The following is a 19,039-nucleotide window of genomic DNA, read 5'->3' as shown; positions in this document are numbered from 1 at the left end:
GTTGTACTCATTGAAGCAGAAGAAGTGCTGAAACGAGTTCAAGCCTATTAGTTGCAGGTAGTCATCTATCTTTTCCTTGAGTCTCAGTGACAGCCACATATAAAGAGGCTTGTAGTCACTGTGAAGACATTTAGTTGCATAAAAAATATAATTTTTACATGCAAGTTTATTTAACCCGGAATTATTTCATATTGTAACTCAGTCTTTACAATATCTATGTTTTGCATTTTCTTAAAAAAATTATTTGAAGGGACTCCTTATCCCCCATGCCACACTGTGCCATGCTAAATTTCTTTCAGAAACCCAGTGGAAAAAGTGTCATTTAAATTTACTTCTAGGATCTACTAGCCAACATATAATTCTAATGAGATTTAAACAAAGAGGATCTAAGGTTCATATGGAGCCTAAGCTATGTAAATCCATGCCATAGTTGTATATCAATAAGCTTGCTCCTGAGGATATTGACAGGAATTTGAAGTACATAGTGATCAGTTAATGTCAAGGCAGTGCTATCTAAACCTCATTTGTAAAGGATTGGAAATAACAAGGTCTATTCACTCTTTAGGGTGTACCTCATCAGGGCTTGACTAGGGGAAGGAAGGATTCTGTACGCATTCATTGGTGCCTTTCCCACAGTGGTGCTAAAAGAGATTGCAGAGTATACCCCTCCCATTCATCAGAAGAATTTCTAAAACATACCAGTACCCCTTTACTGTTTATGGAATGTCCATTAACATTTAGGTATATGATATTATGCTAGGTTTCAAGTATCTGACATACAGTACCTTGTGGGGGATGGAATCTGGGAACTCCTTGAAAATGGATCTAATCTTCCCATTGAGGAAAGATTCCTACTTGAAACAGACCACAGATTCAGGGCTTCTATCTCCACCAGCACCATTTACTGCTCTGTATAAGTAATGGACCAATCATTCTCTAATGACCTAATGAATTATTGTCCTTCCTTGGGTGTCTAATTTCACTATCCAGACAGGACTCAGGCATATGAGAGGATGCAGATCATTGTATAGTGGTAGTTGGTTAAAACAAATTTTTATCCCCATAGGAATCCCTCCCTAGATATGTGGGTAGCACAGTCCCATAGAGATTCCAAGGAGCAGCTGGTGGATTCAAACTGCCAACCTTTTGGTTAGCAGCCAGGGTCTTAACCACTACACCACCAGGGCTCCAGATATTTGGGTAGGGATAAAAATGGGCTTTAAAACAAGGACCATCTAAAAGCAGTTATTAATACATAAATATTTAGCCTTGACACCTCCCAGCCTTCAAGACGACCTTTTGTTATTAACAATAACAAACTTTTAACAAAATTTCCTCTTTCTAAATTAAATTTCATTAGTAAAAAATTTATTACATGAATTGTTTCTTCCCCTAGGAAATATTTCTAATGACCAAATAATGACTTACGTATATATATATATTTTTCTTACGTCCATTATAAGTATGTTAAAGAATTACTAGCAAAACTTCTAAATTAATCGCTATAGTAATAAGTTAGATGGGAAAACAGTGTGAGCCCCACTTTAACACAAAATTTTTTCGACAGGAAGGAATTAACACATGTTAAGAAGACTATGTCTGTGTAAGCTGCTGTTCTGTGTTGCTGGCATTAATCTCTAGGACTAGAGCTTTCAATATGAGACTTGGCAATATGCAAGTTATATTTGTTGAATATTCATTCATAATAGAAAAGCCTCCTAATGCCTCATTTATATTGTCATTTAAATCTAGTGCCACTTTAGATTAATTATAATCCAAATTATAGCTCTGTGCAGTGCAAGAATTAATATAGAGTTTATCCAGATTAATACATTTGCATTGAAAATGTAATATGTCTCTGCCATGGCTAAGGGGACCACTTTTTAATAAGGGAGTAAACAGGAGGAAAGATGGAAATTAACCTTCATTATTGCAATTAAAATGATCCTTTCATTCTAGCCTCATTAGAAAGAATACTGTATCAGTAATTATAATTTTAGAGTTATTTGGAGTTGAATAACATCTTCTGTGATAGTCAAGTTTGATATTATTCAAACTTTGTCAAATACATGGGTTCATAAATAATAACCCAGTATTTTGTTTTATTGCTTAATCAAAATTTGCTTTGAGTGCGTGTGTATCGGGTTTTCCTCACTTGTCATGAGCATAAACCGTTTTACAACCTTCTGTATTTTAGGGATTGGGAATTATAGAGTAGGCAGCATCTGAATTGAAATGAATTATGTGATTTCTGTATTGGCAATCTCATGCAAGTTGAATAATCCTATCATTGAGAGGTAATCATTGACTCATCTATTTGGTGGTACTTATTTGTAATTAGGCTTCATTTTTTAGTCAAAATGAATTAAAATGACTTTGTTCTTTGAAAATATTGTGGTGTCCTTAACAATACAGAGTGAATTATGATTCCATATCAAAATTTTGCCTGGAATGACAAATGGGGTTATCTCAAATAAAGTTGCAGACATAAACTTTGCATAATCATAAAACTCTATCAAACTACTCCTAAGGTTAATTAGCCCTTATTTAATATAAGGCATTTATAGGATAAGATAATTCAGAAGAAGGCCCCAGAGTTGATTTCCTATCATTTACCAGGGATACTATTTACCTGAGATAGCACCTTTTTGAGCAGAAAAGGCATGCATACATAAAATGTAACTTACGGCGTCTTTGCAAATAATCCTGACATGTACCCTCCCCACAAGGATCTCTTTTTGTCACTTATTACACCTCAGCATCCTCTTATCAATAGCATTCATTTCTGGCATACAGCCTTTATTTATAACCTCATTTTAATTTAAAATAAAAAGGTCTTTATGAAACTCCTGGCATATATTAAGGGCGTGGTTTAATTAACCGAGTTAATTAACCAAAAAATATTGAAGTTGACATATACTGGGTGGAATATTCTAGACAATGGTTTTTGCAATGGTTATATGATAGTGACCCTAAGACTTAACTTTTACTTTCTTCATGTAACATGGAAAGTCACTAAATTCAAAACCAATTATGTTTTTTGATGAATATTAATAAGCATAAAGGTAAAAACAATATATTCTTAATACATATGGTATTGATTACACCAAATATGCACACCAATATATAGGCTTAATAAAATATTTCAAACCTTGAAATCAATAACACTTGTTTTGATCTTTTATAGTACCAATATTAAAATAAAATACACACTATATATGCTTATGGAAATAAGGGCAGATCTATATACTCAAGAGATTAGAAGTCTGAAAGGTTTATTCTATATCTGATATTTCATAGGGCCTGCAAGCAACAAGAGTCAGGGAAATCCTCTTTTTACTTCTGTGTGGCAGTCTTTGATAGCATGAGGAATTGGATCAACTGATTATTTGGTCATGTCCGATTCTCCCATATACACAAAAGAATGATAGGGGAATATGACATAATATTATTCTCTTAAGGGCACATTTTGTTTGTTACTTGTTAATGGGGAACGTTTTTAGGAAAAATCTCCAAGTCTCACAGGTGAAGGCAACTGATAGACATTTACTGATTTAAGTAACAATCATTTAAACTTGCTTTGCTTGTGTTCTTTATGCAACTTGGTCTGACACTCTAAGCAGTAAATTTCAGTAGCAAATACTATATATCATACTGTGTCCCTAACTGTTTGTTTTTAGCATTTTTTTAAACAAGAGGGCAAAGCATATTCTGCTTTGAGAAAGAAGAGTTTGTTGATGCCAGAATTATGAGATAACCATTCCTGTTTTTGACAAATATTTATATATCAAATATTTGAATATTGTTTTATTAATATAACAGAACTTTTCAGTCTATCTCAAATTTAAATTCTTCCAAATACAGGTAGTCTCCTACTTATGACATATTAGTTTTTTTTGTACATGTTATTGTTGGTATTATGAACTACATACAGTGTTGCAGTGCACGATTTGCTTATGTTATCATTCTCATGCCAACCCCCAAAGACAAATAAAGATCAGATTTGTAGAGATACTGATAATAAAAGACAATAATAATGAAAACTAAAGAAAAAAGAATGGATATTTGACTTATGTCAGAACCTACTTACAACAGAGTCATAGGAATGGAACCCAGTCGTAAATCGGGGACTACTTGTACAAATATGTTATTTTTTTCAAATTTCTAGAAATAATCTGAATTTCTCCAAGGCATAGGACAAATGTATCAATTCAAACAAAATCTAATGTCTATAAATCTAGAAGTCAAAAATTAATGCAATTTGTTGAAAAGTTAGTATTCTGTATCTACCACAAACCCCAAGGGAATAAAATTATTGCCATTATCTGATTTAAATAATATCTAAATTTTTGTCTCCTCAGAGTCACTCTTTTAATTTTAAATTTCTTTCTAAATTTGAAATTTTTGAAATTATCTATATGATATAAAACGTGCATCTCTATTCAAAATAGAAAAAAAAATTTTTTGGCAGGGGGGCTTGCTTTCCATAACATCTTTGACCTTATTTTTAAATTAAAACTAGGTCACTCTGTAATAAGGTCCAATTTGTTCATTTATATGAACCGTATGTGGATTGAAAAAAAAAATCAAGATAAATCTTCATGCTCAGCATACAATCAGATTACGCCAGGGCTATATATGTACGCGGGGTCTGATAGCAATCAATGGTTTAGCTTCATTGCGTTTCAAGATGTATTTGCACCCAGTTGTCCAGTGATAGTGTCCTCACCCTGGAAATAATTTAGTTGCAAATTGACTGGAAGATGGTGAAAATTGAAAGTTAAAATTAGAAATACTCATAATAAACAGCAGAAAAAGGTCAGATGATGCCGTACTATGATGAGATTGGAATGGCTGGTAAATGAGGTTTTGTGTTTGTCGTGAGATGTATGTGACATGCCTACCCAATGTCGCTGTAATATCCAGCTTCGCAGAGGATATTATCGGGCAAATTGGTGCTGGGGAGAATTTTCTGTTAGATTGGGAAATTAGAATCGCACTCTTTTCTTTGATGTGTGTGAAGCTCCTGCATATTACGTAGCTCATCTGGGCAAAATTTTAAGTTGTTTTTAACACTGAATACTTGGAAACGATGGTCTTCTTGAGATTTGGGTTGTAATTTTATGGGTACAGCCAATTGCTGAAACATCCAAAGCAAAAAGTAAATCAATAATAGCAGATATGTAATATATGGCTAATTTAAAAATTCTACGTTCACCATGTAAAAATGTTGTTTTTGAGTTTCCAAACTATAAATTGCCATATTTTAGAATTTTGCGGTCTTTTCCATGCCCAAGACATTTAGAAGAGAGAGAAGTAAACATTAGTAAAAATTATTATTTTTCAAGTTGGTATTTGGTGAATGGAAGTAAATTTGCTTTAATGTGATATAGGCATCCTGAGCCACCAGAGAGCATGTGTTATTGATAAATCTTTCAAGGCCACCTACCTAAACACGAGAAAGGAGGACATTTAAAAACATATTTATAAAGGCCACTTAGTGGATAAAAAGATGTATGCTTTTTGCCTTTTGATGATGCCATTATACAAGAGTGTTTGTTGATAATTTTTTGTGAGTCAGTGGATTTAAAATCATAACTGAAACACATACAGGTTTTCAGATTGTGACATTGTTGGTCTTTTTAAAATTGAGAGGTTCTATTCTTTTTTGGCATCAGGGATAATCACACCGGAGAAGGAACTAAAAGTCAGTGTGGCTGGGGCAACCCAGCCACTCCTGCTGGCAAAAGAAGAGGATGTTGCTACAAAAAGGTCAAAACCTGCAGAGGACAATAAGTTCTGTCATGATCAGGTAAGTATGCGCTTTTTTTTTTGGAAATGTTTTTTTTTTTAATTGCTTCCAAACTTTTAGAACCCGAAACGATTCCATGCTGTTAGAAGGTATGTGCACATTGTGTTTGGCAATATAAATGCTGCAGGTTCATCCAAACACGATAACTAATGGCAGCCATGTTTATTTTAATATTTTCCAGTTCTATCAGTGTCCTTATTGTAACTACAATAGTAGGGACCAAAGTCGTATCCAGATGCACGTCCTGTCACAGCACTCGGTGCAGCCAGTCATCTGCTGTCCCCTCTGCCAGGACATCCTCAGCAACAAAATGCACCTGCAGCTTCATCTGACACATTTGCACAGTGTGTCTCCAGATTGTGTGGAGAAGCTGCTTATGACAGTAAGAATACCAAATGCTGATACATGTTTGACATAATCCGTGTAAAGATATCGAGATCTGTAATTATTGGTAGATACAAATTTATTTATTCTGCACTACTAATGCTGTTTTCTTGACTGTTCTAGAAATCACAGTTAAGGCCCATTTGTTGTCTCTTTTGCTTACGTTAAAAAATCAAATGTGATGTAAGGGATAAATTATTCAATAACATATTTTTGCGATCTAATTTTTGCATCTATAATGTTAACCAAATGACTTATGTCGGCACCTTGAGTTTCAAACGTTCTTGGTTCTCCTTATAAAAAAGAGACCTATGTAATCAAAAACCTTCAAACCATATTTACTGTGAGGAGGCATACAGCACTGCAACAGCATTGGTCTGAAATTTGACAAGAAAGCATTAGCTTGTAAGATCCACAAAATGTTTCAGCTTTATTTAGAAAAATGGAAGTGGGACACATAACTGCCAAATGGCAGATGTAATGGAGTTTGTAATTTCTTGGGTACATTTAACGTGAACCTCTTTGGTTTCCAAAGGTGCCCGTCCCTGATATCATGATGCCAAACAGTATGCTACTGCCAGCAGCCACCTCTGAGAAATCGGAGCGGGACACACCTGCAGCCATTGTAGCTGAGGGGTCAGGGAAATATCCAGGTATGCTAGCCTCTGATCAAAATCGGCAGAAAACATACATGGGGTGGCGGCTGCCTTTGGGGCAATGCTTCAGGATTATTACTGTTAAGATTAGAAAAAAAAAAAAAAAGCATGGAGGGAAAAAAAAATCTTGGCATTTCCAAGAACCATATTTTCAAAGGCGTATTTAGTATCTAGGTACCCATAACCGCCCTTAGGAGACCCAAGTGTCAGACTGCCAAAAATGTTTCATGTGTTATAATTCATGAACACTGAGGTTATGGCCTTTTATATCACACTGATTGCAGCTTACTTTTAATTATCTTTTATTTGTTTTCTTTCCTGTCCTGAAATTTCTTGAGGTTGGGTGATTTCTTGCTCATCTTTATGATCTAGTACAGAGCTTGCCACATAGTAGTTGCACAGTAAATATTTCTTCAAAGAATCAGTGAAGTAGAAACCTTTAGAGGCTCCTTCTTACAATATCTGTTGACATTTAAACAGTGGGGTTTAAAAAAAAAAAAAAAATTTTTTTTTTTTATAAGAGACATGTCTGTGCTTCTCTTCCGTGCAGGTGAAAGTCCAATGGATGACAAAAGTATGGCAGGTCTCGAGGATTCAAAGACTAACATGGAAATTAAGAGTGAGGAGCAGAAACCAAGCAAAGAACCCACAGAAGCGTCAGAGTGGAATAAAAATAGCAGTAAGGATGTGAAAGTCACTGACACGCTGCAAGATCAACTGAGTGAACAGCAAAAAAGGCAACCACTCTCTGTTTCTGACCGCCATGTTTATAAGTATCGCTGTAACCATTGCAGCTTGGCTTTTAAGACTATGCAGAAGCTTCAGATACATTCCCAGTACCATGCGATTCGGGCTGCCACAATGTGTAATCTCTGCCAGCGTAGTTTCCGTACATTCCAGGCTTTAAAAAAACACTTGGAAGCAGGCCACCCTGAACTGAGTGAAGCTGAACTTCAGCAGCTGTACGCCTCTTTGCCCGTGAATGGTGAACTTTGGGCAGAGAGTGAAACTATGGCCCAGGACGACCATGCCCTAGAGCAGGAAATGGAACGAGAGTATGAGGTGGACCATGAAGGGAAGGCAAGTCCTGTAGGAAGTGATAGTAGCTCTATTCCAGATGACATGGGCTCTGAACCAAAGCGGACCTTACCTTTTAGAAAAGGGCCAAATTTTACGATGGAAAAATTCCTTGATCCATCACGCCCATATAAGTGTACAGTGTGTAAAGAGTCGTTCACCCAAAAGAACATTCTCTTGGTCCATTATAATTCAGTTTCTCATCTGCATAAGTTGAAAAAAGTTTTGCAGGAAGCCTCCAGTCCTGTTCCTCAAGAAACCAACAGCAGCACAGATAACAAACCGTACAAGTGCAGCATCTGTAACGTTGCCTACAGCCAAAGCTCAACGTTGGAAATCCACATGAGGTCCGTGCTCCACCAGACAAAGGCGAGGGCTGCAAAGTTGGAGCCCAGTGGTCATATGGCCAGTGGGCACAGCATTGCAGCAAATGTGAATAGTCCTAGCCAAGGGATGCTAGATTCCCTGAGTTTAGCAGCAGTGAGCAGCAAAGATACCCACTTAGATGCCAAAGAATTAAATAAAAAGCAAACTCCTGATTTAATCTCTGCTCAACCTACGCACCACCCACCACAGTCACCAGCACAAATTCAGATGCAACTACAGCATGAGTTACAACAACAAGCAGCATTCTTTCAGCCTCAGTTTCTAAACCCGGCCTTTTTGCCTCATTTCCCTATGACCCCAGAAGCACTGCTGCAGTTTCAGCAGCCACAGTTTCTCTTTCCATTCTACATACCTGGGACTGAGTTTAGCCTGGGGCCCGATCTGGGTTTACCAGGCTCTGCGACCTTTGGTATGCCTGGCATGACAGGAATGGCTGGATCCTTGCTCGAAGACTTGAAGCAGCAGATTCAAACCCAACATCATGTTGGCCAGACTCAACTGCAAATACTACAGCAACAAGCACAACAATACCAAGCCACCCAGCCCCAGCTGCAGTCTCAAAAACAGCAGCAGCAGCAGCAGCAACAGCAGCAGCAGCAGCAACAGCAGCAGCAACAGCAGCAGCAGCAGCAGCAACAGGCAAGCAAATTACTGAAACAGGAGCAAACTAACACAGGGGCTGCAGACTGCCAGATCCTGAAGGACGTGCCGCCCTACAAGGAGGCGGAAGAGATTGCTGAAAAACAAGACAAACCAAAGCAAGAATTTACAAGTGAAAGTGAGGGACTCAAAGAAGGCAAAGAGGTAAAGAAGCAGAAATCCTTGGAACCAGCTATCCCACCGCCCCGAATAGCTTCAGGGGCCAGAGGAAATGCAGCCAAAGCTTTATTGGAAAACTTTGGTTTTGAACTGGTCATTCAATACAATGAAAACAGGCAAAAGGTTCAGAAGAAGAGCAAAGGTGGGGAAGGTGAAAACACTGACAAGCTGGAATGTGGAACGTGTGGTAAATTGTTTTCCAATGTTCTTATTTTAAAGAGCCACCAAGAACACGTCCATGGGCAGTTTTTTCCATATGGAGCACTAGAGAAATTTGCTCGTCAATACAGGGAGGCCTATGACAAGCTTTATCCAATTTCTCCATCTTCACCAGAAACGCCACCTCCACCGCCTCCACCTCCTCCTCTGCCTCCAGCTCCTCCACAGCCTTCTTCCCTTGGTCCTGTAAAAATCCCAAGTGCGGTTCCTACTCCTCTGCAAGCTCCACCACCTACCCCTCCCCCGCCACCTCCGCCACCTCCCCCTCCTCCCCCACCTCCACCTCCTCCACCTTCTGCTCCCCCGCAGGTCCAGCTGCCTGTTCCTCTTGACCTTCCACTCTTTCCACCCATTATGATGCAACCTGTGCAACACCCTGCCCTTCCTCCCCAGCTTGCATTGCAGCTGCCACAGATGGATACGCTCTCCGCAGATCTCACTCAACTTTGTCAGCAGCAGCTCGGATTAGATCCCAACTTCTTAAGACATTCTCAGTTCAAACGCCCACGAACAAGAATTACAGATGACCAATTAAAAATCCTGAGGGCTTACTTCGACATCAATAATTCTCCAAGTGAAGAACAGATCCAAGAAATGGCAGAGAAATCTGGCCTCTCTCAAAAAGTTATCAAACACTGGTTTCGAAATACTCTTTTCAAGGAACGACAGAGAAATAAGGATTCCCCGTACAACTTCAGTAACCCTCCTATAACTGTTTTGGAAGATATCAGAATTGATCCACAGCCTGCCTCTCTAGAACATTACAAATCTGATGCATCATTCAGTAAAAGGTCTTCTAGAACAAGATTTACTGACTACCAGCTTAGGGTTTTACAAGACTTTTTTGACACAAATGCTTACCCAAAAGATGATGAGATAGAACAGCTTTCCACTGTCCTCAATCTACCTACTCGGGTTATTGTTGTATGGTTTCAGAATGCTCGTCAGAAAGCACGAAAGAGTTATGAGAACCAAGCAGAAACTAAAGATAATGAAAAACGAGAACTCACAAACGAACGGTATATTCGAACAAGCAACATGCAGTACCAGTGTAAAAAGTGCAATGTGGTTTTCCCCCGGATCTTTGACTTGATTACACATCAGAAAAAGCAGTGTTATAAGGATGAAGATGATGATGCCCAAGATGAAAGCCAAACTGAAGACTCCATGGATGCCACCGACCAAGTGGTATACAAACACTGCACAGTGTCTGGCCAAACAGAGGCAGCCAAGAGTGCTGCTGCCCTTGCAGCCAGTTCTGGCTCTGGGACTAGCACCCCTCTGATTCCTTCACCAAAACCAGAACCTGAGAAGACTTCTCCCAAACCTGAATATCCCACAGAAAAACCAAAGCCGAGTGACTCCTCTCTCACTTCTCAAGGCACCAAACCAGCCCTGCCATTAGCATCAACTTCCTCAGACCCACCGCAGGCCTCCGCAGCTCAGCCACAGCCGCAGCCACCAAAACAAGCCCAACTTATTGGAAGACCTCCTTCAGCCTCTCAAACCCCAGTCCCTTCCAGTCCACTGCAAATTTCCATGACTTCTCTCCAGAACAGTCTACCTCCACAGTTACTACAATACCAATGTGATCAGTGTACAGTTGCCTTCCCAACTCTGGAACTCTGGCAGGAGCACCAGCACATGCACTTCCTTGCTGCTCAAAACCAATTTCTTCACTCTCCATTCTTGGAAAGGCCCATGGATATGCCCTACATGATCTTTGACCCCAATAACCCACTGATGACTGGACAGCTGCTGAGTGGTTCTCTCACACAAATGCCACCTCAGACCAGCTCCTCCCACACAACAGCCCCTGCAACGGTTGCTGCTTCCCTTAAAAGGAAACTGGATGATAAAGAAGATAACAATTGCAGTGAAAAAGAGGGAGGCAATAGCTGTGAAGACCAGCATCGTGATAAACGCTTGAGAACCACAATTACCCCCGAACAACTGGAAATACTCTATGAGAAATACTTGTTGGATTCCAACCCTACCAGGAAAATGCTTGATCATATTGCACGTGAAGTAGGACTGAAAAAAAGAGTTGTGCAAGTCTGGTTCCAGAATACTCGAGCTCGAGAAAGGAAAGGTCAGTTCCGCGCAGTGGGTCCCGCACAGTCGCATAAGCGGTGTCCATTTTGCCGGGCCCTGTTTAAGGCAAAGTCAGCCTTAGAAAGCCACATTCGCTCTCGGCACTGGAATGAAGGAAAACAGGCAGGTTACAGCTTGCCACCAAGCCCTTTAATATCAACAGAAGATGGGGGAGAAAGCCCACAGAAATACATTTATTTTGATTATCCATCTTTGCCATTAACTAAAATTGATCTATCAAGTGAGAATGAATTGGCTTCTACAGTGTCAACGCCTGTTAGTAAAACAGCAGATCTGTCACCGAAGAATCTTTTAAGCCCTTCTTCTTTTAAAGCAGAATGCTCTGAGGATGTAGAGAATTTAAATGCACCCCCTGCTGAGGGCGGGTATGATCAAAATAAAACTGACTTTGATGAGACTTCGTCAGTTAATACAGCTATCAGTGATGCCACCACCGGAGATGAGGGAAATGCTGAAATGGAGAGCACCACAGGAAGTTCAGGAGATGTGAAGCCACCTTTATCTCCTAAAGAGCCGAAAACACTTGACACTTTGCCAAAAACAGCAACCACACCTACCACAGAGGTTTGCGATGAAAAATTTCTCTTTTCTCTCACGAGTCCATCAATACATTTCAATGATAAAGATGGTGACCACGACCAAAGCTTTTATATCACTGATGACCCTGATGACAATGCTGACCGCAGCGAAACATCAAGCATAGCTGACCCGAGTTCACCAAATCCCTTTGGATCCAGCAATCCTTTTAAATCCAAAAGTAATGATCGACCAGGCCACAAGCGTTTCAGAACCCAAATGAGCAATCTTCAACTCAAGGTCCTCAAGGCTTGCTTTAGCGACTACCGGACTCCAACCATGCAAGAATGTGAAATGCTGGGGAATGAGATTGGTCTGCCCAAACGCGTGGTCCAGGTGTGGTTTCAAAACGCAAGGGCAAAGGAAAAGAAATTTAAAATCAACATAGGGAAGCCTTTCATGATCAATCAGAGTGGAACAGAAGGCACCAAGCCGGAGTGCACTCTCTGTGGGGTGAAGTACTCCGCCCGCTTGTCCATCAGAGATCATATTTTCTCCAAACAGCACATTTCAAAAGTGAGGGAGACTGTTGGAAATCAGCTTGATCGGGAGAAAGATTACTTAGCACCAACCACTGTTCGACAGCTGATGGCGCAACAAGAACTTGATCGTATAAAGAAAGCTTCAGATGTGCTGGGCTTAACGGTGCAGCAGCCAGGCATGATGGACAGCGGGACCCTCCATGGTATCAGTTTGCCCGCAGCCTACCCAGGACTCCCCGGCCTTCCTCCGGTCCTTCTCCCTGGAATGAACAATCCATCCTCCTTGCCCGGATTCCCACAAAATTCAAACAGTAAGTCATTTTAAGGTGGATCAATCTTGTTAATTAACATTACACTGCCAATCACAAGTAACCAAGAAGAACAGGCAGCACTTCTTTTCATTTGGGTTTCTTTTTGTTTCAGCAAGTGAAAACATTAAATTATTTGGAATATATATTTTATTGGCTATAACAAATAACTAGAAAATAAATCAACCTGGTAGTGTGTAGAATAAGAAAGACTAGATTGTAGCAGATTCTCAGGAATATATTAATTTTATCATTACTTGACCACATCTCAAAAATATTACTTTTATGTACTACTATCAACAGTGATTTCAGATGGCATTCCAGCACAAATGTGTCATAGGAAAGTGAAACATTGAATAATATATCATTGCTATTTTAATTTATGTTCTTTCCAAGGGGAGGTTTTTAAATTTTTTTTCCCGGTAAGTGCCAGGAAGTTCAAAAGTTAAGGGCCCTCTAGCCACAGGAATTCACCCATATTGCACCTAGCAGGTAATAAAGCCTATGTTTAAAGTTGAATTACTGAAAATACGACTTCTGTGATAATTTGTAATTTAGTATTGCTGTAAGATTTTGATTTTGGTAGCCTGTGTTGTTACCGGTTATGCATAAATTCACAACCTTAGAAATACATCGGTATTATACCATAGCTCTCTATGCTTGCCCTCTGCAAAGCCAGGGCGTATAATTAAAGCATACCAATGCTGTAAGCCTGTGTGAAGCACCCCCAGATGCTGAATCCCATAATCCCATTCTATGTTCATCAAAAGAGGCGCCATTCGTGCAGGTTAGATTTTGTGAATCAGTATAGGTATCCAGTTATATTAGGTTGAAAAAATTGAATACACTGTTCTAAGCAGTCATAAAGTCAAACATATAACAAAAGTTATATATCACTCAAAACAGAAAAACATGTTTCTTACAATTTTTTCCTTAGAGTAAGTTTTATTTTCTAAAATAACAGTATTTTTTTTTCCTTATAAAAGAAAACTTGGCATCCTGAAGAAACATACGAGTTCAAATCCACCAGCCGCTCCTTGGAAACCCTATGGGGCGGTCTACCCTGTCCTACGGGGTCGCTATGAGTCGGAGCCGATTCGATGACACCTAACAACAACAAAGAGACATGTAGAGTTTATTAATTACGTATATCTAACAAGTTTCCAAAGCACATAAATAAAGCTTTTTCTTTTCCATATATTGGACTTCTGCATAAATTTCAAACATTTTCGTTTCATCCTCCTCGTACGGAACATAAAATTGCCATTGTGATCATAAGAAGATACTCCCATTTTAACTTTTACCTTGGGAGACATGAACACAATGATTGATATCGAGTGGCCTCAAAGCCCCTGCTAGCTGCTGCCCTGCCCTGCGTCTATAATACCAAAAAAAAAAAATTTTTCTTCAATGTACTTCCCTTTATCATACCAACTCACAAACCCAAAAAGGCCTTGGACTTAATTATCTGGCTGTCCTTGGCCCCTTAAATATTAGTGCTGTAATTAACAGGTTTTAAGGCAAATATAAGTATTTTGAGAACAATGCAATGGGTAATTTTTTTTTTTTTTTTGCTTATGGTATTAGTTTTGTTACTTCAGATGTCTACTTTTTATTTCACTGATTATTAATTGACACATGGAAAAATGTCTTGTGTGGAAAAATTCCTATGACCAGTTAAATAAAATAGAGGGTTTCCAGTACTTTACATGGCCTAAGAACAATTGAAGCCTCTGTGCCTTTAACATACACGTCTCCTTTGATTGATGATGACTGTGTTGTCACCACCCTAAATGGTGGTCAAAGCATCTAATTTATCTCTTCACTGGGTCAAAAGCCTTTCCTTGGACAATGGCCCACTGACCTTCTGGTTTGTCACACTGATAACTGGTACCCACAGGGCCAAATGAGAGAAAGCGAGATGGGAGGACAGAGCAAATGTTTATGAAATACTTTGTTTCCTCATTCTACTCACCATAAATATAATTTATATCCTACCCTGAAATACGGTCCCTGTTTATAACTCTCAGAGTTGCTGGGAAGATAATGAAAGCAGGCCCTCCTCAGCTAGCAGTATCTTTAAATGCACCAGGTACTGAGCGACTCAGAGCTGCTGTGTCTGTTGCCTTACCAAATCATGGATCAAAGCAGACCAGAGAGTGCTGTAAAGGCCCATGAATGTGCTACCTGCTAGCATCTCTAATTTCCCCTGAGCTGGTCCTTTGTTTGTAATAGATTTTAAACATTAGCACAGCAGAGTTATCAATGGGGCCCCACCTGAGAGCCCACACTTCCAGTTCACATCCTTTTTAGGTTAATTTACCTGTGATGGGTAATGCTGAATACTTTTACCAGTTCATAGAGCAGAGCTGTGGTTCTCCACCTTTCTGGTATCATCCTCCTACTGTGATATTTCTCATCAAACAAATATCTCTGCTTTACGTGAAAGACAGGCATACCAGCTAGATGAAATCAAGAGGAGAAAATTACATCATAAGTAAAATATTTCTGTATTTCTCGCAAGCCCTGGGCTCTTGCTATAATGTATTATCAATAGGAGTAAGCTTTGGAAATATGACAAGTTCAACTTGGACCTACTTTAATGGGATTTATTTACCAAAAAAGTCTCATATTAGAGACTTTCCATCCCTTGGAAGGTGGGTTTCAAGGCTTTGATCCTAAAGAAATCACTAAAAAAGGAGATCTCGTGTCTGACACGCTATGAGTCTGATTCCAAAGGCTACACACCAAAGTTAGCCTAATGGCACAAAGTTAGCTTAATGGCACTGTATGTGTTCTGTTTCAGTATTTCTCAACATCTACATTTCCTGATTTTAGCACCCATTGAATTCTTTTTCCAGGAGGTTTCTATTCTGATTTGTATACCAGCTTTAATTCTTACAAGACTTCCTTACCTTACTTCCAAGAAATCTTCAAATGATTTAGCTATTCAGAGCCACTAAGCAAGTCCTTTCAAGAATAGTCTATATCACGTGTGCCCGCTTCCTGAAAAGTGGTCTGGCCCTGTGTTGAGTTTCACTGCTTCCTATTACTCATTTTTTCATAAAATGAGTTCTCTACTTTAAAAATTGTCCACACTTCAGTCTTTTTCTGTCATGATCACTTCATGATAGGGAAAAGTGGCTACATAAAATCACATCCCTCTATGCATAGAAAGCTTAAAATTTTTATTTTGTCCTATATGGAGATAGCTTCTTTTTGGCATTTTGCTGAAGGTGAATGAAAAAAAAAAAAAAAAAAAGACTTCATTTTCTATTTTTAGCTTATTTAGTTTATCATTTTCAACAGTGTCTGATTTTTATATGTTTCCTTAGTGTTTGAAAGTACTGCCTTACCCAATTTCCTTAAATGGAACTTGAGAACATGTCACTTGCTTTTTTCTCATACTTCAGTGCAATTTACCAGCGTATTTGGGGTAAAGCTAGATAAGAGTGAGTCCTTAGTAATTTTAGCACAGTTGTCTTTGGCACCATGTATGTAACTATTTTTATTTTCACCTTGAAAAATAAATTTTCTCTCGGGGAGTTCTAGGTCAAAGAAACTTGTGGAAAAAGAATTATAGCATATAAATGCAATTTAAGGTAGGCCTTTTCTTCTGAAGCATTACTTCGTGAAAAGGCAGCAGTTTCAGGAAAATAACAAAAACAAAATAATAATAGGATGAGATTATTGACTGAAGTACTTTTTTTTCCTCTAAGTGAAATGTCTAAGTAAAATTCTGTGTGAAATTTCTCAGAATTGGAATAGGAGTTGGGAAACAGGAAAGAATATATCTTTAACAGTACAACTTGCTAGCAGACAGGAAAATTTGAAATGCAGTTGGTTTGGAGTTGGCAAACTTATTCTGATTTTATTCTATATGGTGATTAGGTTCAGTTTTTCTCTTCTGTTTCTGGTTTTCAGTGTTTCAGTGGGCTATTGAACTTGAGACTGTACATTTTTACAGACTTATGTCTTTTACTAGCAGATCCAATGAATACTTATTCTCATGTGTGTCTCTCTTGCTAAAAATTTTGCTTAACAGCTGATTATCTAACTCATCTTACTATTCTAGAAGTTAAATTCCTGAAAACACTGATGGTCTTTAGAAGTCAGAATTTTGCAGTCTTCTAAAAACTCCATTATGTCATTATGTGGCCTCTCGATAGGAACATGTAGACCGCATCTGGGGAGAAAGCCTGAGTCAACAACTTGATTCATGTTGCTTTCTAACTACCATTGCTATTTTTCCATGTCTCTGAGTTCTTAAAATTTCTCTTAAGTTCTCATGCTCATGTCAGAGAGATATGTGAGCCAGCCACCTCCTCTGATTTAGGTAGAAGAAAAGCACTAGGCAGAAGGAGGTACAAGTATTGAGTATGAAGTTGTACTGTTGCACTAGGCCTAGACCTAGTGTTTGGGTTTATGAGTCGGTAAAGAAGGTGGCTACCAAAACAGTGGAGTCCCTGGATGGTGCAAGTTAATGTGCTCGCTGCTAATGAAAGGTTTGTGGTTCAAGTTCACCCAGTGGTGCCTCGGAAAAAAGGCCTGATGATCCACTTCCAAAATCAGCAACTGAAAACCCCTGGAGCACAGTTCTACTGTGACACACATAGGGTCACCATGAGTCAGAATTGACTTGACGGCAACTGGTTTGGTTTCTTTAGTTTTACTAACATAGTACCATTCTAACAATGTGAGGAAGGCTGTTCTGCCCTTAGCAAAGCCTTCTCCACCTGGATCACTCATGCCTAAAATTCTATAATTAGGTATTAACGCCTTTGAAATTTGAGTAGTTGCTCTTAGTTTCTCCTGCTAAAATGCTAATTTCAAGATTTTTTTTTTCATTCTGAATCTCTAAATTATTTAAAAGATTCAATTAAGGCAGGAAGATAAATGTGGTTATCATTTTTTTATCTTTCTGTAGACCTACTACTTGGAAACCCTGGTGGTGTAGTGATTAAGAACTAAGACTGCTAACCAAAAGGTCAGCAGTTTGAATCCACCAGGCGCTCCTTGGAAACCATGTGGGGCAGTTCTACTCTGCCCTAAAGGGTCACTATGAGTCAGAATCGACTAGATGGTAATGGGTTTTAGATCTACTATTGAGTCATAGATTTCTCTCTGTCAAGTCACCTCACACCTCTAGAACTCAATTTTCTTATTTAAAGAGAATTTTTAGCATCTGTCCCTCCTTACCACCGAAGATGTTAGGAGACTATCTGCTGACATGATGGAAACTCCTTAGAGACTCTCACTAAAACAACTGCGGAAAGTATTCCAAAGCAGTCATAAAGAAGAGTTGGGTGTGTTAAGATTAAAAAGTGGAGCAGCCAGCAACAAGCTAAGGCTAACAGAGAGTAATATGATAATGATGAGGGTCAAAGAGCGTGATGTTGAGGACTTCAGAGTATCTCAAATGCTAAACCTAAGGAAAGCTTTTGCAGCTGGAGAAAAACCAATTAAGAAGCTAAAGGTTTTTTCTAGCTAAAGAAAGAGAAGCATGCACGTTCTGTGTCACTTGTTTCTCATTATTTTTAACACCCAAATATTGCATTTAGCATAGAGGTAAGACTTTGACCAGTACTAAAAGAGCATCCTATTAAATATGGGAATCCTTCCCTCTACCACTATGCATTGATAAATTTAGACTTCATTCATCTTCTCATGGCTAATGCTCTCATCAACCCACCAAGCCTCTATTGCAGCCCTTGTAGTAATGCTTTAGTAGTGAGTGTTCCCTTGTTCAAGAATGAACTACCATCAGTCATCCATTAGGCTTGCGGTCTGTTCCTTTCGCTATCAACTTTATTTGCCTCTAAAAAATCTTCAGGAAAGGCCCAGACTTTTAGCATTCCCATTTCCACCCTGAGCTGTCTTTTAGTTTCCCAGCCAACTGCCCAGCTCATGAAAAATGCTTTGTAAGAGGTTTTGCCAGCCACTACATTATATTGGGTACTTGAAACCCCGTGGAAATCTTCTACATTACTATAGGAATCCTATTCTGCCCCACATGCGGCTGCTTATTGAACACTGAATTTATTTCTCTAATGAGGTGAGAATCTTCTTTGCCTACTACAAGAAAACCTGGAAGAAGTATATTTTGGGGGGTGGTAAAGATGAGTGCTAATATTTTCAGTTCGTATTAAGTACTGTGTTAACCAACTTGTCAAGATGGAAAACCTGCCCCCTTAAAAATGAAAC

At 38.9% G+C, this 19,039-nt stretch overlaps 1 protein-coding gene across 3 annotated transcripts in view; it reads left to right on the top strand.

Annotated features, from left to right (window-relative positions):
* The window catches only part of ZFHX4 (zinc finger homeobox 4), a 196,498-nt gene that overhangs the window by 173,342 nt on the left and 4,117 nt on the right, over window positions 1–19,039 (top strand). For all 3 annotated transcript variants that reach the window (XM_049853915.1, XM_049853913.1, XM_049853914.1), the window contains exons 7-10: window positions 5,679–5,812; window positions 5,994–6,194; window positions 6,732–6,849; window positions 7,403–12,838. In XM_049853915.1, coding sequence (XP_049709872.1) covers window positions 5,679–5,812; window positions 5,994–6,194; window positions 6,732–6,849; window positions 7,403–12,838 — 5,889 coding nt within the window. The remainder of the gene's footprint in view (window positions 1–5,678; window positions 5,813–5,993; window positions 6,195–6,731; window positions 6,850–7,402; window positions 12,839–19,039) is intronic.

This window comes from Elephas maximus, chromosome 15, assembly GCF_024166365.1.
Source record: "Elephas maximus indicus isolate mEleMax1 chromosome 15, mEleMax1 primary haplotype, whole genome shotgun sequence".
Taxonomy (NCBI): domain Eukaryota; kingdom Metazoa; phylum Chordata; class Mammalia; order Proboscidea; family Elephantidae; genus Elephas; species Elephas maximus.
The sequence above is the reverse complement of the archived record's forward strand: the minus strand, read 5'-3'. Positions and strand labels throughout refer to the sequence as shown.